Source organism: Zingiber officinale, chromosome 7A (genome assembly GCF_018446385.1).
Source record: "Zingiber officinale cultivar Zhangliang chromosome 7A, Zo_v1.1, whole genome shotgun sequence".
Taxonomy (NCBI): Eukaryota; Viridiplantae; Streptophyta; class Magnoliopsida; order Zingiberales; family Zingiberaceae; genus Zingiber; species Zingiber officinale.
Window position 1 is genome coordinate 125,314,682 of NC_055998.1, and position 27,775 is coordinate 125,342,456.

A 27,775-nucleotide genomic window follows, 5' to 3' on the forward strand; every position below is an offset into this window, starting at 1 on the left:
ATGTCAGAATTCATCAATTCATCGATTAGGGATTATTTTAATACATTCATAATTATATATATAGAGATACTCACAAGTTATGATCCAATCATAAATTCTCTCATGCTATGAATCATATTACGGACATTTAGTAAATTAATTTAAGATCAAATCATATACATAGAGAATGTACACTCAATTAATAAAATTTTATTTATCTAATAAATAAATAAATATAAATCAAAAGATAATTATTTTGGGACATCTTTCAAATATAACGCACCTACGGACAAGTCAACGACATTGAGGCGTTGCAAATCGTAGATAGAGTTGCAAGGAGGCAGTAGTGTCCAGAAGACTGGAGGCATTGTGAATGTACACGTGAGCCAGAGGATTGGAAGTTCATTGGAGGCTTGCCTGGCTCTCCAAGACCGGAGGCTCTACCGGTACGAATCCCCAACCTACGTGCTACGGCAGAATAGAAGGTCCGGAGTTGCAGGAATGGAGATTCTGACAGCATCAGAAAGATTGACCAAAAATTCATAATAGCACCAAAACAGATCTTAACTCCAGTAAGTAACGAGTTTTGTTGGGCACAACCACCAAAATAGTGTTTTAAAATAACTCCTGGTGTAAAATAATTTTAGCCCCAGGTCGAGTTCCAAGGTTAAGTTGTTTCAAGTTCTAACTTGTTGTCTGAGCTTTGTTGAGGATGGCTCCCTCGTATTTAACTTGGAACCACTTCATAGCATCCTCCTTGGTGACTCTCTGTTGAATGCCAATTCTTGACTTGCACCTGCGGCGACGGCTCACACGGTAGCCAGGGCGCTCCAAGACAACATAAAAATCCATGCCATAGTTACCAGTGGACGGATCATACCTGTTAAGGTAATTTTAAGATTAGCAGAAAAAAATAGCCATTTAGAAGCATTGACGGCGAAGAGTGGACAAGCATTGAACTTTAATAAAAATGGAACACTACAGGGATTTGGTACACTATTGTCTGAAGCTAAAGCAAATTCCTGAGCCTGTCAAAGACCATCATCTGACTCTATCTATGGTCTCTCAAAAGATTTGCTTTCCCACAAAAATCCCTAAAGCTTGGCCAAATGTTTAAGCTAACTCATCTCAAGTTTTTATTGATGCATAAAAGGTTTAATAAATAAGACATAAGATGAACAATGGTTTCTCGCATAACAGAATCCTCCTTGACAGCTCCAAATATGGCCATAGAAATATTTCAGCAAATATGATAAAGATAACCAAATTCTTTATCTGTTTATCACAATAATAATTCCAAAATTCGCTACATGTTGATTAAATTGTAAAGAAACTAACCATTTCTCTGACCGAATCATCAACAGATTATTCATTATTGTCTAATTTATAAAATAAAACTTTTATACAAGATGAAGCAGGCAACAACTTTGTTAAAAATTAAGAAAAGGCTACAGTCGGAATGCTAGGAAAAGTTCTTAAAGCTAAGATCAGAATCAAACCCAACTGACTTCATCTCAATCAAAATTCTAGAGTAATTAAACATCTAAAGGTGATGATGCTTCAGAGTTGAATAATATTTATTAAATGAAACATCGATTTACATTATCAAAATTGGTATTTCAAATACAAAATAAGTATTTGGTTAATATTTATTAAATGAAACATTGATTTACATTATCCAACCCTGTGCTATAGTTCTAGTAAACTGATAATGATCATCTACTTAGAGGTTTGGTCCTTTATTTTTCATTATATTCAATTAAAGAAATATATGACTGCTAGAATAATAGATATCAATGCACGAAGCAAAATATGGAGTCTTCATGCTATGTATATTCTGTGATTTCAAAGTAAACATGAATGAAGAACATAACAAAGAGCTTACTTAATCCCGAGATCAATATGCTCCTGTATGCCAAAACCAAAGCATCCAGTATCACTGAAGTTTCTTCGCAACACTTCATATTCCTTTACTTTCAGACCACTTTCCAAAAGTTGCATGGCCTTGTCACCTCTGACTGTGACATAGCATGCAATCTTCTCATTTCGCCGGATTCTAAAGGAACGGACAGTGTACGTCGCTGTTAAAAAAAAAAACCATATGACCAACAGAGGCTCACGAGAAACACTGAAATACTGAATTGAAATTATTTAATAAAGTAGCATTTTGTAGAAGAGCATAAATACCTTTCGAGAAAACTGGTGTCTGTTCACTGAGTTGCTCCAAAACCTACATAAGCAGGGAAACGTGAATATGAATTGTGGGTATCACTTGACAAATGAGAGTATACTAGGAGGTGGATTTTCGCAAGAAAATAAGGAATCAGAATATGCGTATCTACCTCTACATTGTTCCTAAAATCTGGAATATATATGTTGGCAAAAAGTTGAATGGAAACACGACATGTGGGTTTCAGTCCTACAAAGAAAGCGAAGCTTTCTGGCTGATTCGAAATAAAAGGGGTGAGAATCCAGGGCCTGGATGACATCAACCCGAGGGGTCTTTTTGTGAACCCCATTGCTCGTAAAAATCGGTCAGGACACGATATGTCCGCAAAAGGCAACTTGGCCAGCATGCAAGCCAAGGCCAAGGTTGCTAGCTTGACTACACGCCACGTTGTGGCTTGCATGGCATGCATACAAGCCACAACGTGGCTTGCTTGTTGGCAAGCACGCAAGCCACCAGCCACGTTCAACAGACAAGGTCTATATAAGACCGTTGAGAGGAATGAAGAGGATAAAGAAAGAGCTCAAGTGAGCTTTGTGTTGTATGAGAAGAGCACGCTTCCATTCCTCCTTGAATCCCCATGTTTCCTTCCCTTCTGTTGTGCACTTCGTTTGCTCAACAGAAATAGTGATAGCTTTCAGATATAGTTTAGATTGTCACGACAACCAGTGCTCGGTTGTACTCTTGATCTTGCCGTTTTTCTCCTGGGAAACAGACGTCCAACTAATCCTCTGAGCACCGCGGAGGGGCCGAATCTGTTTTAAGGAGACAACGTTCTGCTGGACTCGGCATACACTCTGAGTTCGTGTTGCAGCTCTCGACATCCTATCAGCAACTCTTAGCAGCAACTTGGCGTCGTTTGACAACTCACAATGTCTGCGACTCACCTACTCAGTGTGTGGATCGGCTCGCTAGAGTCGACAGTTTGAGATTATCTGTTCAAGCCTACTTGATTGTAAGTCCTTGTGCCTCTGGTACGCACTCAGAAACGTGAAACAGAGCTTTTGAGACGATCACACAGATTGTAACGGGTTCACACCCAACAAAACTTAAAACAGATTCGTTTTGTTGTCATGGCGGCAGGAAATGTTGAGATGCAACAGGCTCAACATGTGCCGGCCTCCTCCGCCCCGATTGGGAATGTGTCAATCAATCATGGGGAAAAGCCAGAAAAGTTCTCAGGAGTGAATTTCAAACGGTGACAGCAGAAGATGTTCTTCTACTTAACCACACTAGGTCTGGCACATATCTTGACCGAGGAAACTCCCAAGGTTGTTAAGGGTGTAGATGAGGTGAACACCCTCCTTCTGATCGACAAATGGAATGATTCTGAGTTCCTCTGTCGAAACTACATCCTCAACAATCTTGCCGACTCACTCTATCTTGTGTATTGTGAGAAGAAAACGGCAAGGGAACTGTGGGAATCTCTGGACAAGAAATATAAATCGGAGGATGCTGGGGCCAAAAAGTTTATTGTTGGTCGTTTCCTGGACTATCGGATGAGTGACTCGAAGTCTGTAATCAGTCAAGTCCAGGAGCTTCAAATACTCTTACAAGAAATTCACTCAGAAGGTATGACTCTGAGTGAAACCTTCCAAGTGGCATCTATCATCGAAAAGCTACCAACTGGCTGGAAGGACTTTAAGAATTACCTGAAGCACAAGCGGAAGGAAATGAACCTGGAGGAACTTGTTGTTCGCTTTCGTATAGAAGAAGACAACAAGAGTTCGGAGAGAAAACTGTTCTCTCAGGCTACTGTAAAAGCCAATGTTGTTAAGCACGGACAAAGCTCAAAACGGAAGCAGCCAAAATCTTCCACGACGCAACCCAAAGGACAAAACATGAAAAAGAAGTTCTTAGGGAAATGCTACAATTGTGATCGTATGGGTCACAAGGCTTCGGACTGTAAAAGGCCAAAGAAGAAAAAGCCTGAGGTCAACCTGGCAGGAGAACAGGATCTGGATCTCTGCGCCGTGATCTCTGAGGTAAACCTAATAGGTTCCAATCCTCGGCAATGGTGGATCGATACTGGAGCCACCAGACATGTGTGTTGCAGCAAGGAGCTACTCCACAACTTCGAAGAAATCACTAGAGACAAACTGTTCAAGGAGAACTCAGCAACCTAGGACATCATGGGCCAAGGAAAGGTGGTGTTGAAGATGACCTTGGGCAAGGACCTTACTCTGAACAATATGTTGTATGTTCCGGAGATTCGGAAGAATCTAGTATCCGGATCACTTTTTAGCAAGCATGGCTTTCGCATTGTTTTTGAGTCGAACAGAGTTGTATTATCCAAGAATGGAGTGTTTGTAGGAAGGGGCTATGTATCTGATGGGTTGTTTAAGCTCAATGTAATGGCAATTAGGCCTAAGATAAATAAAACTGAAAGCTATTCCACTTATATGCTTGAGTCTTCGTGTTTGTGGCATGGTAGACTAGGACATGTTAACTACGATGTATTGCGTAGATTAATAAACATGCAAAGCATACCTACATTCCACCTTGACCCAAAACACAAGTGTGAGATTTGTGTTGAAGCGAAAATGACAAGGTCATCCTTTCAACATATTGAAAGAAGTAATGAACCACTTGACCTAATTTACACCGACATGTGCGACCTTAAAGGTACACCAACACGTGGTGGGAATAAATACTTCATCACTTTTGTAGATGATAATACAAGATACTGTTATGTGTATCTTCTCAAAAGTAAGGATGAAGCTATAGAGAAATTCGCTCTCTATAAGAATGAGGTTGAAAACCAGCTTAATAGAAAGATTAAGGTGGTTCGAAGTGACCGAGGCGGTGAATATGTGTCACCGTTCGCTGAGTTGTGTGTTGTACATGGGATCAGACATGAAACAACAGCTCCTTATACTCCTCAGCAAAATGGAGTTGCTGAGCGCAAGAATCGAACTCTTAAGAAGATGATGAATGCTCTTCTATTAAGCTCTGGATTACCAGAGTCCATGTGGGGGGAAGCTATGTTAATAGCTAATTACCTTTTAAATAAGGTGCCCCGGAAGAAAATAGATAAGAGCCCTTATGAGTTGTGGAATGGAAGACAACCGTCTTACAAATATTTACGAATGTGGGGGTGTCTTGCCAAAGTGTTGGTGCCTGATCCGAAAAGGATTAAGATAGGACCAAAGACTGTTGACTGCATATTTATTGGATATGCACATAACAGTAGTGCTTATCGATTTTGTGTGTATGAGTCACACATACCGGAGATACACAAGAACTCGATAATCGAATCAAGAAATACCTCGAACTTCGAGCATGTGTTTCCGTATAAGACCCGAGAGGATGCTAGCTCCTCAAAACGGGCATATGAAACACAAGACGAAGAAAAAGACGATGAACCAGTTGAGATTAAGCTTAGACGGAGTAAACGAGCTCGGGTAGAAAAATCCTACGGATCGGATTTTATCACTTTCATGCTGGAAAGTGAGCCCCGGACTTACGCAGAAGCGGTAAGCTCGTCTGATGGACCTCACTGGAGAGAGGCAATTACATCTTAGATAGAATCTATCTTGCAAAATCACACTTGGGAACTCGTGGATCTTCCTCCGGGAAGTAAACCACTAGGATGTAAGTGGATCTTCAAGAAGAAAATGAAAGTAGATAACATAATCGATAAATACAAGGCTAGATTGGTAATCAAAGGATACCGACAACGAGAAGGCCTTGATTACTTCGATACATATTCTTCGGTGTCTAGAATAACTTCCATTAGAGTATTGTTGGCTATCGCTGCTCTATGGAATCTCGAAATACATCAAATGGATGTCAAAACAGTCTTTCTAAACGGGGATTTAGAAGAGGAAATCTATATGGACCAACCTGAGGGGTTTTCTGTGTCAGGACAGAAAAATAAGGTCTGTAGATTGGTGAAGTCATTATATGGTTTGAAACAAGCATCAAAGCAGTGGCATAAAAAATATGATAATGCCATGAAGGAATGTGGATTCCAGATCAATGAATGTTATAAATGTGTCTACATGAGAGCCACAGAGAGTGACTATATCATCTTGTGCCTCTATGTAGATGACATACTTATCATTGGGAGTAATGATAAGATTATCAAATCCACTAAAAACATGTTGAACTCAACATTTGACATGAAAGACATGGGCCTAGCTGATGTGATTCTAGGAATCAAAATTCTTAGAACGACAGAAGGACTTGTTCTTAGTCAGTCCCATTACGTGGACAAGATTCTTGAGAAATTCACCAAGGGTGATACTGCGTTGGCACGAACGCCGATAGATACGAGTCAACATCTATCGAAAAATCGAGGTGAAAGTATCTCTCAGATAGAGTACTCTCGAGTAATTGGAAGTCTGATGTACTTGATGAGTTGTACACGACCAGACTTGGCCTACGCAGTAAGCAAACTGAGTAGATACACGAGTAATCCCGGTGTGGAGCATTGGCAAGGGATAACAAGAGTACTGAGGTACTTGAGGTATACTCGTGAAAATGGACTGCACTATAAAAGATATCCTGCTGTGATCGAAGGATACAGCGATGCAAGTTGGATATTTAATATAAAAGACTCTAAGTCTACGAGTGAATATGTCTTCACTCTAGCTGGTGCAGCCATTTCCTGGAAATCCTCTAAGCAAACCGTAATAACCAGATCCACGATGGAATCTGAGTTTGTAGCTCTTGACAAATGTGGTGAAGAGGCTGAATGGCTACAACAATTCTTAGAAGATATTCCACGATGACCGAAACCTGTGTCGACGATTTGCATACATTGCGATAGTCAATCAGCTATCGGTCGGGCACAGAGCCATCTGTATAATGGTAAGTCTAGACATATACATCGTAGACATAAGACCATTAGACAACTACTCTCAACTGGAGTTATCACTGTTGACTATGTGAAGTCAAAGGATAACCTAGCGGATCCGCTAACCAAGGGGTTAAATCAAGAGTTAGTTGCAAGCTCATCAAGAAGAATGGGCTTGAAGTCATTGTCAGCGATCAGTGCAGAGGACACCCAACATATGCTGACTGGAGATCCCAAGAACTAGGTTCAAAGGGACAACTAATCTGCACTGACTAGACACACTATGGGGGGAAGCCCAATGACTCAGTGACCAGATCAGGGTAAGTCGATGGGCTTTTAATGATCACGAAGAGTAGATGACAACTCTTGAGGGATCACCTATGTGAGAAAGAAGTGGGGCCGCTTCGAAGAGAATTGGAGGCTCAATTCTTAGAATTTCTCACAGAACCAGGCGTGTTCATGGCCAAGAACGAACACACTCATAAGACCTAAGCTATATCAGGGAGAGTCGTGGGTAAAACTCTGTCCATGCTTACACCAACGGCCGAATAGTTCAAAGACATCACGTCTAAGGAAACAGAGTTTACAAGGGAAGGTTTAAAGAGTAACAACTATCTATCATATACTCGATTCAACTGTCGAAGACTATCACACATCCTTGTTTCCATTCATGTGGGGGATTGTTGGCAAAAAGTTGAATGGAAACACAACGTATGGGTTTCAGTCCCACAAAGAAAGTGAAGCTTTCTGGCTGATTGAGAACAAAGGGGGTGAGAATCCAATGCCCGGATGACATCAACCCAAGGGGTCTTTTTGTGAACCCCATTGCTCGTAAAAATCGGTCAGGACATGATATGTCCGCAAAAGGCAACTTGTTGGCCAGCATGCAAGCCAAGGCCAAGGTTGCCAGCTTGCCTGCACGCCACGTTGTGGCTTGCATGGCATGCATACAAGCCACAACGTGGCTTGCTTGTTGGCAAGCATGCAAGCCAACTTGTTGGCAAGCACGCAAGCCAACTTGTTGGCAAGCACGCAAGCCACCAGCCACGTTGAACAGACAAGGTCTATATAAGACCGTTGAGAGGAATGAAGAGGATAGAGAAAGAGCTCAAGTGAGCTTTATGTTGTATGAGAAGAGCATGCTTCCATTCCTCCTTGAATCCGCATGTTTCCTTCCCTTTTGTTGTGCACTTTTTTTGCTCAACAGAAATAGTGATAGCTTTCAGATATAGTTTAGATCGTCACGACAACCAGTGCTCGGTTGTAGTCGTGATCTTTCCGTTTTTCTCCGGAGAAACAGACGTCCAACTAATCCTCTGAGTACCGCGGAGGGGTCGAATCTGTTTTAAGGAGACAGCGCTCTGCTAGACTCGGCATCCACTCTGAGTTCGTGTTGCAGCTCTCGACATCCTGTCAGCAACAGCAACTTGGCGTCGTTTGACAACTCACGATGTCTGCGACTCACCTACTCAGCGCGTGGATCGACTTGCTATAATCGACAGTTTGAGATTATCTGCTCAAGCCTACTTGATTGTAAGTCCTTGTGCCTCTGTTACGCACTCAGAAGCGTGAAACAGAGCTTCTGAGACGATCACACAGATTGTAACGGGTTCACACCCAACAATATATTCCAAGGCCAATTTTAGGTTTTCACAACAGTGCCAGCAAAAAAGGACAAATCACTTAGATCGAAAAGTCAACGAAACGACAGCATTACCTTAGCGGCCCTAGTGAGTCGATCGCCACTTTTGCCGATGGAAACGGTGAGAACGAGATACTGGACTTTGATCTCCCTCAGAGGGTTCGATAGCTTCTTCTCGGAATCCTGCGCGGGAGGTGAAGAAAAAGACAAAATCAAACATCAGCAGGGAAAATGGAGAAGAAAGTCTGAAAAAGGCGAAAGCAATAAGAGAAGAACAACGCCAACCATAGCAATGAAGATTGATAGGCGACGAGGAATCGCAGTGACGATAGAGGATTGTGGCAAAAGGCGAAACGCTCGCCCCCAGCGCCCCCGTCGTACCCGACCCAAGGCCATCACGAGGAAGGTAAATCGTAGCATCCGAGCGGGCATGTAGCGGACAGGTGTAATACGAGGATAGGGGAATTATTCCCCAGCTCAGCTGCCCCGAGGATCAACCCTGCCGCTTCATTGTGGCAAGTTCCGCCACATACCAAACCGGATGATCCACGGGGTCACATATCTTCCGAAAATAGAGCCCATCACAAGAACAGAATAGGAAACTTTTGACAAGCTTTATTATTAATGCAATTCTTACCACAACAATCAAACCTTATTCTACTTAGACGGGATCGGCTATTATTACAATACTTACAAAGCTTAAATTGCTGCTTTCAACACTAATACACAATATCCTTCTCACACAAATTGAGTTAATTATCGAGGACCTGATAAAAGAGATGCTGATGGAGTTGATGAAGCATCCAAAAGGTAATTATCTCGCTGTTTTCTCATTAGATGAGCTGTCGTAACAATGTCATAATCCAAATCAGTTTCTATGGTTGCTGCACCTTGCAAAACCTTCACAACAGTAGACATGGAAGGCCTTTTACTACAGTCAATCTGTAAACACCATACCGCTAATTTGATCATCTTAATGGCTTCTTCAAGGTGAAGCTTCATATCGTTGTCATGACTAACTATCTCTTCCAGCTTGTTCATTTTGATTGTTTCTTGTAGTAAACTAATTAGGTGAATGCTCTCTTCAGGCTGAGAGTAGTCTAAATTTTTTCTTCCACAGACAATTTCGACAACCACAACACCAAAGCTATACACATCGACTTTCTCAGTTATTACTGATGTCAACCACTCAGGGGCTAAATATCCGCGGGTGCCTCTCATTCTAGTCATTACTTGCTCTTGATCTCTGTCGATCAGCTTAGCTAATCCAAAATCAGAAACCTTAGCATTAAACTTGACGTCCAAGAGGATGTTTTGAGGCTTGATATCCAAATGAGCTATGCGTTGTCTACATTCTTCATGAATATAAGACAAACCCTTGGCTATGTCAGTGATAATCTTGCATATAGTTTGCCAATCAAGAGTGTGATTTTGGTCCTTGCTGAATATCCAGTTATCAAGTGATCCGTTGGACATGTACTCGTAAACTAGGAGCCTGTTCGACTTATCAGCGCAGAATCCAATTAACTTTACCAGATTGATGTGATGAATGCTACCGATCGTCTCAACTTCTGCTAAGAATTCTCTCTTCCCTTGGCCTACTCCATCCAAGCGCTTCACTGCCACTTTTTGGTCACCTATGCTTCCCTCAAACACAGAACCAAACCCTCCTTGGCCAAGTTTTTTGGAGAAGTCATTTGTAGCTTCTTTGAGATGTTGAAATGAGAACCTTGTTGGCATTCCTGGTACTATTGGGAAATCATCCTCTTCGACTTCCGTAGTCTTTCTCCTTCGAACATACACCGAAAGAAGGCCACCTATAGCTAAAACAAAAACGACTATTGCAGCCACAATGATGCCTATTATAAATGGGACACGAGTACTCCCCTTGTTTTCTGATGGTGGACTTGGAACAATTGAATTATTAGATGCAGTCGATGCAGTCTCAACCTTGATGTATGCTGATGAATTAAAATGAGTCAAAGAAGGCTGGTTATTCTGCAACGAAAAGAGTTGTGTTGGCAGGAAACAATTTCCATCTGAAACATTCTCCGCATACTGAAAAAGTGCTGCTTTGCATGAACAATTCTTCAAACAAGCCTGCTTGCAGCTCGCCTCATCTATATTCTTAAATGCTGCAGCTCCTGAGTCTGTGAAACTGAAGTAAGAAACATTATCAACAGTTAACAGATGGTGATCTTGCAAGGATTCACAGGAAAGAGGAGTCACAAGGGAGCAACCGAGATTAATTCTCCGGTCATCAATCGGCTTGAAGTAGCTTGAACTACCACTTTCTCGAACAGGGCAGCTGCACTGCCCATTGGAGCAAATACCATATTCTCCACAAACCATCGGGTAGGCACAAACATCCAACCCCAAAACATCAGCAGTCACGTTCCATTCTAGGTTCAACTCATAAACTCTGAGATGACCATCAGACTCAAATCTCATAAATTGGACGGAGGATGAGGCTGGCAGTGCGAACAGTGCGAACAGATCGAGGCTACCATTGATGTGCTTATTGTCATCAGGCGTTTTCTGGTAGTAGCATTGAGGAGGAGTAGAAGCGGTGAATGCATATAATCCATCGGAAAGGACAGTTAGGTATACCGGACCATTGGTCCAATTGGTGACGGAGACGTTGGCATCGAGTTTCTGCCCTTCCTTGAGCGTCTGCCCTCGAACCAAGGTGTCCGTTGGGTGTTCGAAAGATTGCCACACAGGTGCGCCGCTCTGATCGAACAGAACTAGATTTCCAGATAGGGAGATGTTCATACCCGCGACGGATCTGGAGGCGGTGCCGGTGGACCAGACGACGGTGCCGTTGGCGTGGGCGAGGACGAGGTCGCCGAGGTCGGTGAGGTGGAGGGTGGAATTGTCCTCCACGGGGGTGGCTCGGTTGGCTGACCAGACCACCCGAGGAGGGGAGGTCGTGAAGCCCATGATGTAGCCGACGCTGTCGGTGAAGACGGCGAAGATGGCGAAGAGGAAGACGTTGCATGGGTTGTTGCAGTAGAATCCGCAGGCGTAGGTGGGGCCTCCGTCGTTGGGGAAGCTCCGGAGGAGGATGGACCGCACTAGGGATCCGTCCTCGAAGCTGTCGTTGTGCAGGGAGGGGTCGTTGACCCAAAGAGTGGAGAGGTTGGCGGATGGGAAATCTACCTGCATCTGGGCTAGGAGGAGAGGGGAAACGGTGAAGAGGAGGAAGAGGACGAGGCGGCGACGGTGGTTGACCGGAGTCATGGCCATCGGCTGTCCGTTTGATGTTTGGTGCCAGCCTGTGGGAAGACTTTAAACTTTTATTAATAAGAAAATAAATGATTACATTAACAAAATTGGTTACAAACAAACAGTCAACGGTCCCCGCACGTAAAATTAAATAGTACAAAAAGATTGATTGATATTCCAAACAAAGATATATATCACATTCAACCGTGACTCTCCACACGCAAAATAAAAAAAAAGGCAAAAAATCTGATTGATATTCGTATATGTAGACACGCTTAGAGATGCTCGATGTTGAGTCTAATTCGTATTTTTATAATTGACACATGGGATGGGATGATTATAAAAATCTGATCAAAATTAATTGTGATCTTTTTTTTTTAATTTATCTTTTCACATATGTTATAATTTTAGATCCAGCTAGGCGGTCGGAGGTCGTCGATTGTAGACGGACTGTATGGTGTCAAGCAGGAGAGATCATAGTCAATTTTAATCAGATTTCGATTACGACCCGAGGTGCTAATTGCAAAAGAGACCAAGAAAGTATTAGAAATTGTGGACCAAAGGATCTCCTTGATGTTAGGCATGTCATGAATTCTAGCCCGCCCCAATTATTAAGTATTAAAATTTTTTAACAAAATAAATAAATAAATAAACAAATTGAATAATCAAACATGAAATGAAGGTACTAATTTAAAATGGTCAAATAAAATCCAAGAGGTAGACATGAAGATAAGAAATATATTCATCTAAATTGGGATTAATTTGACTAAATAAAGTTTAATTATTAAACTGATTCAATCGATTTAAAATACATTAGAAAATTATTTTTAAAAAACTTTTTCTCATGTACACCATCTCGCCAAGTCTCCATCTTTTCCTTCTCTAATTTTTTCCCCAACTGTAACTTAGTTATTCTTCTCTTCTTCTCTAAAAACTGATATCTTTTATTCTTTTTCTTCTCAAGAACAACAATCTTTCTTCTTCCCTTCCTTTTGAAATTTTCTAGCCGACTAATAGCAATCTTAGTCCTCTTTCTCTCTAATAAGAAACGACTAATAGCAATCTTAGTCCTCTTTCTCTCTAATAAGGGCAACTATTGTTTTACTTTTCTTATCATCGAAGCTAGTTGAGATCATCTAAAAAAAAGGATAAGACTTCTATTCTCTTTTCGTTTCATCTATATAGTCGTTTCATCTATATAGTTGTTTTGTTGAAGAGTATAATGTAATATAATATATATTTTTTTATTATATATAATTTTTTATATATTTTTATAATAATATAAGGGGAGTTTTGATGTACCGATAAAATTACTTCTTTATAACCTAAAGGTAGTAACAAAAATGTCCGTGCAAAATATGATAAGACTGTGTACAAGATCAAGGATAGGATCAACAAAAACAAACAAACAAAAAAAGTTTGATGCCATATCTGCATACTTCGAAATCCACGGGTATAAACAAAAGTGACCTTATCAAAGAACAGAATAAGAAAGTTTTGACAATCTTTTATTATGAATGCAATACTTACAAAGCTTAAATTGCTGCTTTCAACACTGATACACAATATCCTTCTCACACAAATTGAGTTAATTATCGAGGACCTGATAAAAGAGATGCTGATGGAGTTGATGAAGTATCCAAAAGGTAATTATCTCGCTGTTTTCTCATTAGATGAGCTGTCGTAACAATGTCATAATCCAAATCAGTTTCTATAGTTGCTGCACCTTGCAAAACCTTCACAACAGTAGACATGGAAGGTCTTTTACTGCTGTCAACCTGTAAACACCATACCGCTAATTTGATCATCTTAATGGCCTCTTCAAGGTGAAGCTTCATATCGTTGTCATGACTAACTATCTCTTCCAGCTTGTTCATTTTGATTGTTTCTTGTAGTAAACTAATTAGGTGAATGCTCTCTTCAGGCTGAGAGTAGTCTAAATTTTTTCTTCCACAGACAATTTCGACAACCACAACACCGAAGCTATACACATCGACTTTCTCAGTTATTACTGACGTCAACCACTCAGGTGCTAAATATCCACGGGTGCCTCTCATTCTAGTCATTACTTGCTCTTGATCTCTGTCGATCAGCTTGGCTAATCCAAAATCAGAAACCTTAGCATTAAACTTGTCGTCCAAGAGGATGTTTTGAGGCTTGATATCCAAATGAGCTATGCGTTGTCTACATTCTTCATGAATATAAGACAAACCCTTGGCTATGTCAGTGATAATCTTGCATATAGTTTGCCAATCAAGAGTGTGATTTTGGTCCTTGCTGAATATCCACTTATCAAGTGATCCGTTGGACATGTACTCGTAAACTAGGAGCCTGTTCGACTTATCAGCGCAGAATCCAATTAACTTTACCAGATTGATGTGATGAATGCTACCGATCGTCACAACTTCTGCTAAGAATTCTCTCTTCCCTTGGCCTACTCCATCCAAGCGCTTCACTGCCACTTTTTGGTCACCTATGTTTCCCTCAAACACAGAACCAAACCCTCCTTGACCAAGCTTTTTGGAGAAGTTATTTGTAGCTTCTTTGAGATGGTGAAATGAGAACCTTGTGGGCATTCCTGGTACTATTGGGAAATCATCCTCTTCCACCTCTGTAGTCCTCCTCCTTCTTCGAACATACATCAAACGAAGGCCACCTAACACAAAAGCAACTATACCCACAATGATCCCTATTATAAGTCCAACACGAGAACTCCCCTTGTTTTGTGATAGTGAATTTGGAACAATTGAATTATTAGATGCGTTCGATGCAGCCTCAACCTTGATGTATGCTGATGAATTAAAATGAGTCAAAGAAGGCTGGTTATTCTGCAACGAAAAGAGTTGTGTTGGCAGGAAACAATCTCCATTTGAAACATCCCCCCCATACTGAAAAAGTGCTGCTTTGCATGAACAATTCTTCAAACAAGCCTGCTTGCAGCTCGCCTCATCTATATTCTCAAATGCTGCAGCTCCTGAGTATCTGAAAGTGAAGTAAGAAACATCATCAACAGCTAACAGATGGTGATCTTGCAAGGATTGGCAGGAAAGAGGAGTCACAAGGGAGCAACCGAGACTAATTCTCCGGCCATCAACCGGCTTGAAGTAGCTTGAACTAGCACTTCCTCCAGCAGGGCAGCTGCACTGCCCGTTGAAACAAATACCATATTGTCCACAAACCATCGGATAGGCACAAACATCCAACCCCAAAACATCAGCAGTCACCTGCCATCCTTGGTTCCACTCAAAAATTCTGAGATGACCATCAGACTCAAATCTCATAAATTGGACGGAGGATGAGGCCGGAGGCAGTGAGATTCTTATGTCCGGCGTGCCCGGAGTAGCAAACAGTGTGAACAGATCGAGGCTGCCATTGGTGTACTTCACATAAGATGGGGTTTTTGCAGATTTATTGCCATTAAGCGTGTACTGATAGTAGTTTTGAGGAGGAGTAGAAGCGGTGAATGCATATAATCCATCGGAAAGGACAGTTAGGTATACCGGACCCTTGGACCAATTGGTGATGGAGACGTTGGCATCAAGATTCTGCCCTTCCTGGAGCGTCTGCCCTAGTACCAACGTGTCCGTTGGGTGTTCGAAAGATTGCCACACAGGCGCGCCGCTCTGATCGAACAGAACTAGGTTTCCAGATTGAGAGATGTTCATACCCGCGACGGATTTGGAGGCGGTGCCGGTGGACCAGACGACGGTGCCGTTGGCGTGGGCGAGGACGAGGTCGCCGAGGTCGGTGAGGTGGAGGGTGGCATCGGCCCCCACGGGGGCGGCTCGGTTGGCTGACCAGACGACCTGAGGAGGGGCCGTCGTGGGGTTGGTGATGAGGCCGCCGCTATTGGCGTAGACGGCGAAGATGGCGAAGAGGAAGGCGTCGCATGCGGCGTTGCAGTAGAAGCCGCAGGCGTAGGTGGGGCCGTAGAAGAGGGGGCTGCGCCGGAGGAGGATGGACCGCACTTGGGAGCCGTCCTCGAAGCTGACGTTGTGCTGGATCTGGGAGGGGTTGTTGACCCAACGCGCGGAGAGGTTGGCGGATGGGTAATCCAGCTGTTCCTGGGCAAGGAGGAGAGGGGAAACGGTGAAGACGAGGAAGAGGATGAGGCGGCGACGGTGGTTGACCGGAGTCATGGCCAAGGAAAGGATCGGCTGTCCGTTTGCTGTTTGGTGCCAGCATGGGGGAAGACTTTGAACTTTTATTAATAAGAAAAGAAATGGTTAAATTAAAAAATTTGTTTCCACACAAACAGTCAACAGTCCCCACACGCAAAATTAATTGATATTCCAATCAAATATATATATATCAATCAAACTTTTTGTCCTCTTTAATTTTACGTATGGGGACTGTTGACTGTTTGGGTGGAATTTTTTTTTTATTTAATCATTTCTTTTCTTATTTTATATATATACAGATTTGATATGTTGAGCGATGTTTTTACGTGATCGTAGGTAACGCCTTATGCACGATCTTGAGTGATGCACAGATATGGCGTCGCTAGCTCGACTTCGTTACAAATTAAATATTCCATTTATCCAAAACTTCTACGTGGGAAATTTTCTAAATTAAAATCCCCCTCGTCACTCTCTCTCTCGCTCCCTCCATCTCCGTCGTCCGTTGGACCTCGCGCTCCCGTCGGGAAAGTTTCACCGGTGTCTTCAATCTCATAGTTGCTGTGAGAGATTACCACCTCTCTCCATTCTCAATAGTAATTCGTTTCATTTTAATTTGTTATTCCACACCGTTATAGCGCACATATATTAGAAGGATTAATGCTATGTTATAGCATGCAAGGATGACGTCGGCTACAAACGTCTGCAGGCTGCAGCCACGTCTACGCGTTAGCTGCTACACGTTGTAGCAGCTACAAACGTGAAGCAGCCACTTGGTAAGTCATTTTCTTGGTAGCTACATTTTCTAGCAGATATTGTTGGTGCAGTGGGGTCGACAAAAGGTGGGTGAATTGTCTGAAAAATTAAAGTATACCCTTCTCAAGACTTTCAACTCAAAAATGCAACACTAATAAAATAAAAGAGGAGACAGAATTTTAACTTGGTTACAACCAAGACGGTTGTTAATCCAAGGCGGTCGAACAGCTCTATTAGAATATCTCCTTCACTGTAGGCGGAGAAGTCTTTTTACACACTTAGAACGCTCAGAGGTTGCTAGGAATGATTACAGAGTTGATTGCTTGAATGAATTATGATTTCCTAGCTCCAGGGGCCTTTAAATAGCTCCTGGAAATCATATCTCGAAGGTCCAAGGCGCCTCCAACCAAGTCAAGCGGATAAAACTCTATCCGCGCTCAAACGGTCGAGTTGACCAGCTTGGAGGCGCCTCAAGTAATGTTGAAGGCGCCTTCAACACTTGTTGGAGGCGCCTTGAGCAGTGAGGTCAGCTCACTTCGTCTTCTTTTCTTCTTCCGAACCTCTGATCGCTTGGGTGATTTCGGCCAACCGAAATAGGGCTCACCCGAACTCAATTCCCGACCTTCTCCTCGAGCAGTCTTCCGTCCCAGCTTTACGTCCCTCGAACGTCGCGCACGTTCTTCTCGACCACCGGTGTACTCTTCCGCAACTCTCTCGTCCTTCGGACGCACCGAGCCCGTCGGCTCCCTTCCCGTGTCGTCCTTCTCGCTAGCTACGTCTTCCGCTCGACTTCCTGCGCTCCTAAGCTCCTGCACACTTAGACACAGAGATCAAGAACAAACAGGACTTAACTAATTTGGTTGATCACATTAAAACAACCACGGGGTCCAACAATTTCCTCCTTTTTGATGTGCATCAACCCAAGTTCAAGTTAGGGAAAAAAATATTTTAAGAAAATTACTAAACTAACATTTTAAGTACAAAAATTACAATAATAGAATTTGCAACATAAAAAATTTATAATTTTCCTAACTCCTCCTAAACTTAAACTTGTACTTAACTATCTTCCCCTTTGATCGCAGCAAAAAGCGTGGGAAATAAAGTAAAAAAAAAAATCTAAGTTAAAAATTTTCTAAGAGAAAAATTCAAGTTTTCAAGTACAAAATCAGACTAAAATATTTTAAGTTAACAATGTTCTTAAAAACAATTTAAAAGCATTTGCTAAGTAAAAATAAATCTTTTTCAAAAAAAATTTAGTTAAGATAATTTTTTTAAAAAATTCTAATTGAGAATTTTTCTAAGAAACATTTTTCTAGAAAAAGATGTTTTTCAAGAATTTCCAAAAAAATGTTTAAAAACTTTTCAAAGTATTATCTATTTTTAATTTTAATATTTTTATCAGAAAGTTAATTAGACATTTTATTTTCAATATTTTGGCTTCTATGTCGTGGCGAGTCACTAGGCCTTCTTGGTTATTGGAGCAACAATCACTTCCTTAGTCAAAGCCTCATAAAGAAATTTTAATGTTTAATGTTCTTCTGAAAGCCTTAACTTAAAGAGATTTTAATCCAGTAAAGATTTTGGAACCCAGTATAGATTCCTTGCTACAGGGTTAGTTAAAAACTTAGGGGGTATATAGCCTTTAAGTATTCTTCTAAGTTGACTCTGATGTTTTCTTATATACTAATTTAATTTTCCATAAATTCTAATTTTTTATTTTGGAAATTTATTTAAGCGTGCATTATTTTTTAATTTTTCAACTTCAATTTTTAATTTTTAATTTTCTGATTTTAGATTATCATACATCTCAAGTGGACATACCTTTGCTAATTTCATTTTCAATTCGGTATTTTCTTTTTCTAATTTTGCTAGATCTTTCGTAAGTAATTTGATAAATTGAAAGGACTGAGTAGGAGTGAGATCACGTACCTTACTTACCTTAAGCGGTGATGCTCCCCCTTCGTCGCAGCTTTCTTCTTCTGATGTTCCTCCCCCTTCATCTATGCTCATCTCTGAGCTTGAATCATCTTCGAAGAGATGGTTGGCCATCAGTGTTGATCCTAAGAAGGCTTCGACTTCTGATTCGGAGGATGAAGAATCATCCCAAGTGGCCTTCAGACTCTTGTGTGTAAAGGACGTCGGTCTTTGAGGCTTTTCCTTGTTCCTTTTCTTCAACTTGGGGCAATCATCCTTGATGTGTCCTTCCTCGTTGCAGTTGTAGCATCGGACCGTCCTTCTGTTGCGTTGATGTTTCCTTGACTGCGATTTAAACTTATTATTTTTAACGAACTTATTTAATTTTCTTACCAAAAGAGCCGCTTCAGTTTCATTGATCGACGCTTCGGAGTCAGGATCGTCCTTTTCGGCTTGTAGGGCAATGTTGAGGTTCGACTTTTCTACTTGTTTAGGCTCTGCAAGTCGAGACTCGTGAAAGTTCGAAGGTAGAAAATAGACTTTCTAAACTACTTACCTCAAAATCTTTAGAGATGTAGTAAGCATCTACTAAGGACGCCCACTCTGTAGTGTTGGAATGTATACTAAAAGCCTAGCTTTTTATATAAATATTTACTTAGAAATAAGAATCATATTGGTCAAATATCTATATTTATAACACTACAACAAAAACCCTCATAGACATCGGTTTTCCACCTATGTCTATTACATTTTCGACTGATGTCTATGAAGGCGATGTAAAAGGTCTACCATTTTAGACATCAGGTTAAAACCGGTGTAGTATCACTTAACGACATCGGGTGTAAAACCGATGAAATATTATATGTTAATAACACCAGTTTTGGCAGCGGTATACGACCGATGTAATATTAGTTAAGGACACCAGTTTTGCAGCGGTGGAAAACCGATGTAATATCAGTATTGTTTAACGACACAAATTCGATTTCCGAAATAGTGAAAACCCAATATTATCACCAAGCAAATCATAAAATTAAGTTCATATTATTAATTCACTAAGAAAATCACAAATAAAAATGCACCGATATATCTAAACACACCAAGTCAATATCCATATAACCAACACATAAATTTTCTTCTTACAACATAAAACGATAATAGATATTGTGCACATCAAGTCAGTATCCACAAATTACACATAATTATTCTTCTTACAACATTAAAAGGTAATAGATAGTACACAAATATTCTTCTTACTGGTGCCAACATTATCCTTCTTGCTCTGTGCAGAGATTTAACTAAATCTTCCCAGTAGTTTTATTTGTTAATAGACAATTCTCTTTATCTATTACTGGATGGGCACCTCTTCTTGTTTGATGTCCTGAGGGTGACAACTGATTGGTGATTCTTTGTAAATGAGGTCTCCATCTTAAAGGAGCCACTGGAGACTTTGGGAACTTTGCAACATCCTTCATGGTTGTCCTCTCACCATTTAATTGATTCTCCAGTTCTCTTACCTAAATAGAATAAAATAGTCAATATGGATATAAAGCAGTTTGTTGCTTACATAAGGGAAATTAAAGATGCTGTAAATTCTACTCAAATAGAGATTGAAAATGAGATAAGTAACCTGTTGCTGGTAATTTTTACTTGTTTGCTCAGCTTCTTTGATCTGCACATTTAAAATAATCTGTTATAAGGCAACTTGTATTAGAACAATCTGCCAGCAATGTGTCCTATTCTTCTACAAAACAAAACTGTTATTGTCTTCTTAGAAAATGGGATAATATGAAAGAGTACCAAAGAATTAACAAGAGATTAATAGAAGCGAACTGATAAGAGTTAAGACTACTGATTTACGAAGGAAAACATACTCATACAGAGGATCCAAATGCAGAAAAATAGGAATAAGCATTATAATAGAATTCTTACAAACACAGGAAAATAGGAACAATAATTAAAATTGAATTATTAATCACATCAAAAGGTCCAAAATTGAAATCAAATTGTTAATGCACATTTATAAAATTGCAGAATAGAATCAAATTGTGCAGTATATTATTAGGTGAAATTTGATATGACTTAGTAAAAATAGACTTACCTTGAGAGTCCTGAAAATATCATTTAGGTAATTGACCTCTGAATCAAAATTAGAAATGTAAAGCAGGGCAACAACTCTCTTAAATGCATACGGGATACTAATCACTGACTTCAAGAAGCTTTTAGCTGGACCAAGCTTCAGAGGTGGTTTCTCTTTATATTGTTTCAATTTGATCTCTTCATCTCTACTTGGAATCATTTCCTTAAGCGCCTCCAAAACATTTTTCCCCAAACTATCACCTTTACCTTTACAGATATAATGTTAATGAAAACATGATAACATCTAATAAAGTTGGGGCATACTTGATGGTAGATGTATAAAAAAAAAATTGGTTCTCAAAATTCAGGAAATACACTTAAACAATAAAAAAAAAACTTAGTTTCGAGTCACAAAATGAACCTTTTGCTATGAAACAGGAGCCCAACATTTAAACAATCAAATTAAGATTAGTATTGAGTCATGGCCTAGCCAAACTCTAAACAAACATGATAAACAAACTGTTGGTGCGGCTAGCACTAACGATTTAACCTAGGTTTTGATGAATGACAAATAGATTAAGTTAGTCTTGTTGTTGTTTGACACTTTGATCGAGTGTGCAGGAGAAGTCCAGCTAGGTCGACGGGCTGACCGGATAGCTGGCGAGAAGTCCAAGCGGGTCGACGGGCTGACCGGACGCTTGGCGAGAAGTCCAGCTAGGTCGACGGGCTGACCGGATAGCTGGCGAGAAGTCCAAGCGGGTCGACGGGCTGACCGGACGCTTGGCGAGAAGTCCAGACGGGTCGACGGGCTGACCGGACGTCTAGCAGGTAAGTGAGGTAAGTCACTGGAGGGGAGTGACTGTGAGGACGCGTTCCCGGGAAGGGGACATTAGGTGTCGATCCGGCTTAGATCCATTTCGGATGTCTAAGTCGAGATCGTGACTAGATTCCGGTCTCGGAAAGACGGAATCTAAGTCATACTCTTTTTATTTATCTATTGAACTTTAACTGTGCTGACAATCTGTGTTACAGGATATACATTTGCCTCGGACTAACTTTGTTTTGCAGGAAAAAGGAGGTTTCTGGAACAAGGTGGTCCGGGCGCCCGGAGGGGATCCTGGCGCCCGGAGGTCCGGGCGCCCAGAAGGGATCCGGGCGCCCGGAAGGCGAATTCTATCCAGCCGAGTCGTCGCCACGTGGAGCATCATGGTTTGTGCAGCTACGTCACATTCCAGGCGCCCGGAAGGGATCCAGGCGCCTGGAACAGCATATAAAAGAAGCCCCAGACAGGAGCTTCAGGATCAATCAATCAAGCTGAGAATTCTTCTACTGCTGGTCTTGCTGCTCAACGTTCAGTGCGACGCCAACAAAGCTCCGACACTACGCTCCATTCTTTTCCCTTCTTGTCGGTATTTTGTTTTTAGTTTTCATTAGCATTCACTGTACGGTTCTTTTGTAATCATTATTTCGAATTGCTAGTGATTGCCCAACGAAAGTAGTCAAGGGCCACGGGCCTTCGAGTAGGAGTCGTCACAGGCTCCGAACGAAGTAAAACAACTGTGTCTATTTTACTTTTCCGCTGCGCTTATACTCTTGTTTTTCGAATCGATATTCACCCCCCCCTCTATCGAATCTAACGGTCCTACAAGTGGTATCAGAGCAGGTACCGCTCTGATTTGGTGCAACCACCAATCAGACAGGGGGTGAATTTTTTTTTAAATTAACTTTAAAACTGTTGTTTCGTTAACTTAATATTTCTCTAATCAATTTAAATTAGTGCAACACGAATCTAGATTCCTTTCTATTTTTCTCTTCCCGCACTACTAATCCAAGACCAAGTCTTGGGTTTTTTTTGGTTATTTACCTGTGCACAGAATGTCCCAACAAGAAGGATTCAGCACAGTGCGACCTCCACTCTTCAACGGGGACGACTTCCCTTACTGGAAGAAGCGCATGGAGGTCTACCTCAAAACAGACTTCGACCAGTGGATGAGCATCACGAGACCCTACAAAATTCCAGTGGACAACGCCGGGAATCTAGTGGATCCTGAAGACTGGACAGCAGATCTCAAGAAAAAAGCATCAACAGAAAATAAGGCGATCAACACTCTACAATGTGGATTGACAAGAGAAGAACTGAACAGAGTCGGTCCACACAAAAACGCTAAAGAGCTATGGGACAAGTTGATCGAGTTGCACGAGGGAACGAGCGACGCCAAGGTAACAAAACGAGACCTTCTCTTAAATAAAATTTTTAATATAAAAATGCAGGAAGGTGAAACGGCGAATCAACTACACGCGAGGATCAAGGACATCCTCAACGGGCTCCATGCGATAGGCCACCAGATGGAGAACAGAGACTTAATAAGGTACGCATTAAACGCCTTTCCACGTAATAGTTTGTGGGCATCAATAGTGGATGCCTACAAAATTTCTAAGGATCTTTCTAACTTAAAATTAGATGAGCTTTTCTGTGAATTAGAATTACACGAACAAACTAATGCTGGAGCCGAGAAAGGTATAGCTCTATTTGCAGGTTCCTCCAAAGAAAAGAAAAGCAAGCCTGAATTTGAAGAAGAATCTGACCAAGACTCCGAAGACGAAGAACACCTGGTGAACTTGGTAAGAAAAATGTTCACCAGGAGAAAGAGGAGCTTCAGCAAAAAGGATCTTCAAAAGATCAGCTCTCCCTCAGAACAAAAGAACGTGACTTGCTACGGCTGCAACAAAAAGGGACACTACAAGAACGAATGCCCAAAACTGAAGTTCGACAAACCAAAGCCAACCAAAAAGAAGGCACTCAAAGCAACGTGGGACGACTCCTCGGACGAATCGGAGGAAGAAGAGCAGAAACATCAGAGCCACCTCGCACTGATGGCCCACGAAGCTGAAACCGAAGATGAGTCGGAAGATGAAAAGCCACGAGTCCGTACTCGTTTCCGAAGGCTCGAATGAGGTATATTTTAATTTAAACAAAAAGTTTTTTAGAATCATTTCTTGTTTAAATAGTAAATTAACCAAAGTAGAAAATGAAAACAAATTACTTCTTGAGGAAAATCAAAACCTCAAGGAACAATTAAAAAATTCAAATCCAACTCAAGATCTAACACTTGAGGAGGAGAATTTATCATTAAAAAATGAAATAGACAATTTAAAGGAGATGTTAGAAAAATTCACAACAAGATCAAAAAATTTAGACTTAATCCTAAATAATCAAAAAGCATGTTATAATAAAACCGGACTAGGATGTAAGTCGAATTCAAATAAAACTTTCAAATCATTAATAACCCAATAAAAGTCAACCAATCTAGCTTGGGTTCCGAAAGCGTGTCTAACCACGCAAGTAGGACTTAATCAATATTATATACCTAAAGAAAAAATACATTATATAAAATTAAATAAACCAAACCAAAATCCAAAATACAAACCTAAATCAAATTCAAAATCTAAACAGTTTAAAAAACAACAAAATTATCACCAAGTTAACTATAACTATAAAATGAATCGACACAAGCCTAAAATCAAAACTTAAATTAATGGCCAATAATTCAGGGGGAGGCTCCAGAATAGCTGGCACCTCCAAAACTAACTTACCCGACAGGGTAACCCAAAACTAACAAACCCGGCAGGGCAATTAGAATTAGAGACCAAGTTTAACTTGAATCATGGTATTGGTGAAATTTTTGGATGATAGTACGTTAGGGAAACTTGGGCATCGCATGTCTAGAAAGATATGGTTTCGATCTGGTGCATTTGGCCAAGTGGAACTGACCGAAGCTACCCTTAAACGAATCCTAACCAGTTAGACCAAGATTTAGTACTAAGTTCCGTGGATAGGACTATTCGGAAAACCTCGAAAGGTTGGTTACTTCTAATGATGTCCTTGTGACTCACCAAGCTTAGAAGTTTATCTGAAGAATGTCTATTTGTGGAAACCAAAGCTAAGTCTGAATCTAACACAAGTTAAACCAAAACTCTGTAATCAAACCAATTTCATCTCACAAAATCATAGGATTCCCTGATTGATAATATAGATCAGGTGAGATGAATAAGGCTTAAAAATTAATTTTAAATTTTTAAACTTAAATTAATTTCAAAATTTTAATTTTAAACTTAAAAATTAATTTCAAAATTTTAATTTTAAACTTAAAAATTATTTTCAAAATTTTAATTTTAAACTTAAAAAATTAATTTCAAAATTTTAATTTTAAACTTAAAAATTATTTTCAAAATATTAATTTTAAACTTAAAAATTAATTTCAAAATTCTAATTTTAAACTTAAAAATTATTTTCAAAATTTTAATTTTAAACTTAAAAATTATTTTCAAAATTTTAATTTTAAACTTAAAAATTATTTTCAAAATTTTAATTTTAAACTTAAAAATTATTTTCAAAATTTTAATTTTAAACTTAAAAATTATTTTCAAAATTTTAATTTTAAACTTAAAAATTATTTTCAAAATTTTAATTTTAAACTTAAAAATTATTTTCAAAATTTTAATTCTAAAAAAATTAATTTCAAAATTTTAATTTTAAACTTAAAAATTATTTTCAAAATTTTAATTTTAAACTTAAAAATTATTTTCAAAATTTTAATTTTAAACTTAAAAATTATTTTCAAAATCTTAATTTTAAACTTAAATTAATGCATGCTCAAAAGACTAACTTTAAATCCTACTTACTGTAGGAAACCAAGTGGATTTTGGACAGTGGTTGCTCCAAACATATGACTGGAGATCACACCAAGTTCACTCAACTCACTTACAAAAGCCTAGGAACAGTTGCCTTTGGAAACAACGGCAAACTCAAGGTAATTGGTATAGGTAATATTGAATTAAAATTAGACTTTATAATTACAAATGTCTTACTTGTTGAAAACTTTAAATATAATCTTCTAAGTATAAGTCAATTGTGTGATGCTAGGTATAAGGTCAAGTTTCTATCTACAGAATGCTCAATCAAACATCTAGATAATCCTACCATAAGCCTAAAAGGTTTTAGAAAAGACAACATCTATGTCATCAACTTAACCATTTCTTCCATTAAGTGCTATTTAACACAAAAAGAAAAAACTTGGTTATGGCATAGGAGAATGTCTCACACCAACTTTAGAAATATAAGTAAACTAAATGGACTTGTAAAAGGCTTACCGAAGTTACCTAACTTAGATTCAACTATATGTAATGCTTGTCAACAAGGAAAACAAACTAAATCAACCCACAAACAAACAAATCAACCACAAACTAACTCAATCTTAGAACTTCTACATTTAGATCTTTTGACTCCCATGGAGTCAAATCCATTAATGGAAACTTATATTGTTTAGTAATTATAGACGATTACTCTAGGTTTACTTGGGTAAAATTCTTAAAACATAAAGATGAAACTTTTGAAATTCTTACAAATTTTTGCAAACAGATTGAAAACGAAAAAGATATTAAAATTAAAAGAATTAGGAGTGACAATGGGGGAGAATTTAAAAATCACAACTTTAACAGTTTTTGTCTAGAAAACGGTTACCATCATGAGTTCTCATGCCCTAAAACCCCCCAACAAAATGGAATTGTAGAAAGAAAAAATAGAACCTTACTTGAAGCTTCTAGAACAATGTTAAATGAGTATAACCTACCTAAATACTTTTGGGCAGAAGCTGTTAGTACAGCCTGCTATGTACAGAACAGAACAACAATAAATAAAACTCATAACAAAACTTTCTTCAAAATATTTTATAATAAACAACCAAACATAAAATACTTTAAGGTATTTGGGTGCCCAGTTTTTATCTTAAATACAAGAGAACACTTAGGAAAATTCACCTCTAAAATTGAAAATGGAATTTTTGTAGGATATTCCCTAAATAGTAGAGGCTACAGAATTTATAATAAGGTTACCTTAAAAATTGAAGAAACTACTAATGTAAAATTTAAAGAAACTAAACAAGACATAGAACCTACACAACCACCGGAGTTTGTTCCAGAAATCAACCAAACTCTAAGTCATGAAGAAGAGGAACAACATCAAGAGAATCAACCTCCTAAAACAATAAGGGTAAACCCAAATCATCCAACTGATCAAATAATTGGTGACCCAGACTTAAGAGTTCAAACCAGATCATCTTTTAGAAACCTAAGTCAAATTTCATTAATTTCAAAAATAGAACCTAAAACTGTGGATGAATCCCTACTAGACCCAGATTGGATTATAGCTATGCAAGAAGAACTAGCCCAATTTGAGCGTAATGAGGTCTGGGACCTAGTCCCACCACCTAAGAATAAGAAAATAATAGAAACAAAATGGGTATTCAGAAACAAACTAAGTGAAACTGGGGAAATTACTAGAAATAAGGCTAGGCTGGTTGCCAAAGGATTTAGTCAAGTTGAAGGACTTGACTATGACGAAACATATGCCCCAGTAGCCAGATTAGAATCCATTAGAATGTTACTAAGTTATGCAGCCCATAAGGGATTTAAACTATACCAAATGGATGTTAAGTCTGCCTTTCTTAATGGACTAATCAAAGAAGAAGTTTATGTAGGTCACCTCCCGGTTTTGAAAGCTTAGAACACCCTGATTATGTTTTTAAATTAAAGAAAGCCCTATATGGACTTAAACAAGCACCCAGGGCGTGGTATGAGAGGCTAACATCTTACCTAACATCTAAAGGATTCAAACAAGGTCAAATTGACCCAACCTTGTTTGTTAAATCATTAAATACAAACATATTTATTGCACAAATATACGTGGATGACATAATATTTGGCTCAACAAATTCAGAATTTCTAGAAGAATTTATTAATCTAATGGAAAAAGAATTTGAAATGAGCTTAGTGGGAAAACTAACCTATTTCTTAGGATTACAAATCAAGCAAACAAATGAAGGAAACTATATTTCTCAACATAAATACACCAAAGAATTACTTAAAAAATTCGGAATGGAAAATACAAAAGAAATAAAAACACCGATGGCTGTAAACACAATCTTAGATAGTGACCCAAATGGAAAACCAATTGATTTAAAATATTATAGAAGTGC

General features: G+C 39.5%; 3 protein-coding genes across 4 annotated transcripts; all 3 read right to left on the reverse strand.

Annotated features, from left to right (window-relative positions):
* Nucleotides 1–297: 297 nt before the first annotated feature.
* On the reverse strand, nt 298–9,045 carry LOC121999700 (60S ribosomal protein L11-like). Its single transcript, XM_042554345.1, has 5 exons — nt 9,031–9,045; nt 8,725–8,832; nt 2,167–2,209; nt 1,865–2,060; nt 298–859 (listed from the first exon to the last, which is right to left on the reverse strand). The coding sequence occupies exons 1-5, from the start codon at nt 9,043–9,045 to the stop codon at nt 664–666; spliced, it is 558 nt and encodes a 185-aa protein (XP_042410279.1). The 3' UTR covers nt 298–663.
* Nucleotides 9,046–9,244: 199 nt separating this feature from the next.
* Nucleotides 9,245–13,545, reverse strand: LOC122002395 (G-type lectin S-receptor-like serine/threonine-protein kinase SD2-5). 2 transcript variants are annotated; one of them, XM_042557548.1, is made up of 2 exons: nt 13,408–13,545; nt 9,245–11,927 (listed from the first exon to the last, which is right to left on the reverse strand). In XM_042557548.1, exon 2 carries the CDS (start codon nt 11,896–11,898, stop codon nt 9,406–9,408), a length of 2,493 nt encoding a protein of 830 aa, XP_042413482.1. In that variant the 5' UTR covers nt 11,899–11,927; nt 13,408–13,545; the 3' UTR covers nt 9,245–9,405. The 2 variants fall into 2 exon arrangements, with proteins under 2 accessions (XP_042413482.1, XP_042413483.1); XM_042557549.1 differs by having other exon boundaries at nt 9,245–11,938; nt 13,408–13,538.
* LOC122002394 (G-type lectin S-receptor-like serine/threonine-protein kinase SD2-5) lies at nt 13,362–16,066 on the reverse strand. Its single transcript, XM_042557547.1, has one exon. The coding sequence runs from the start codon at nt 16,014–16,016 to the stop codon at nt 13,470–13,472; it is 2,547 nt and encodes an 848-aa protein (XP_042413481.1). The 5' UTR covers nt 16,017–16,066; the 3' UTR covers nt 13,362–13,469.
* Between the last annotated feature and the right edge of the window lie 11,709 nt (nt 16,067–27,775).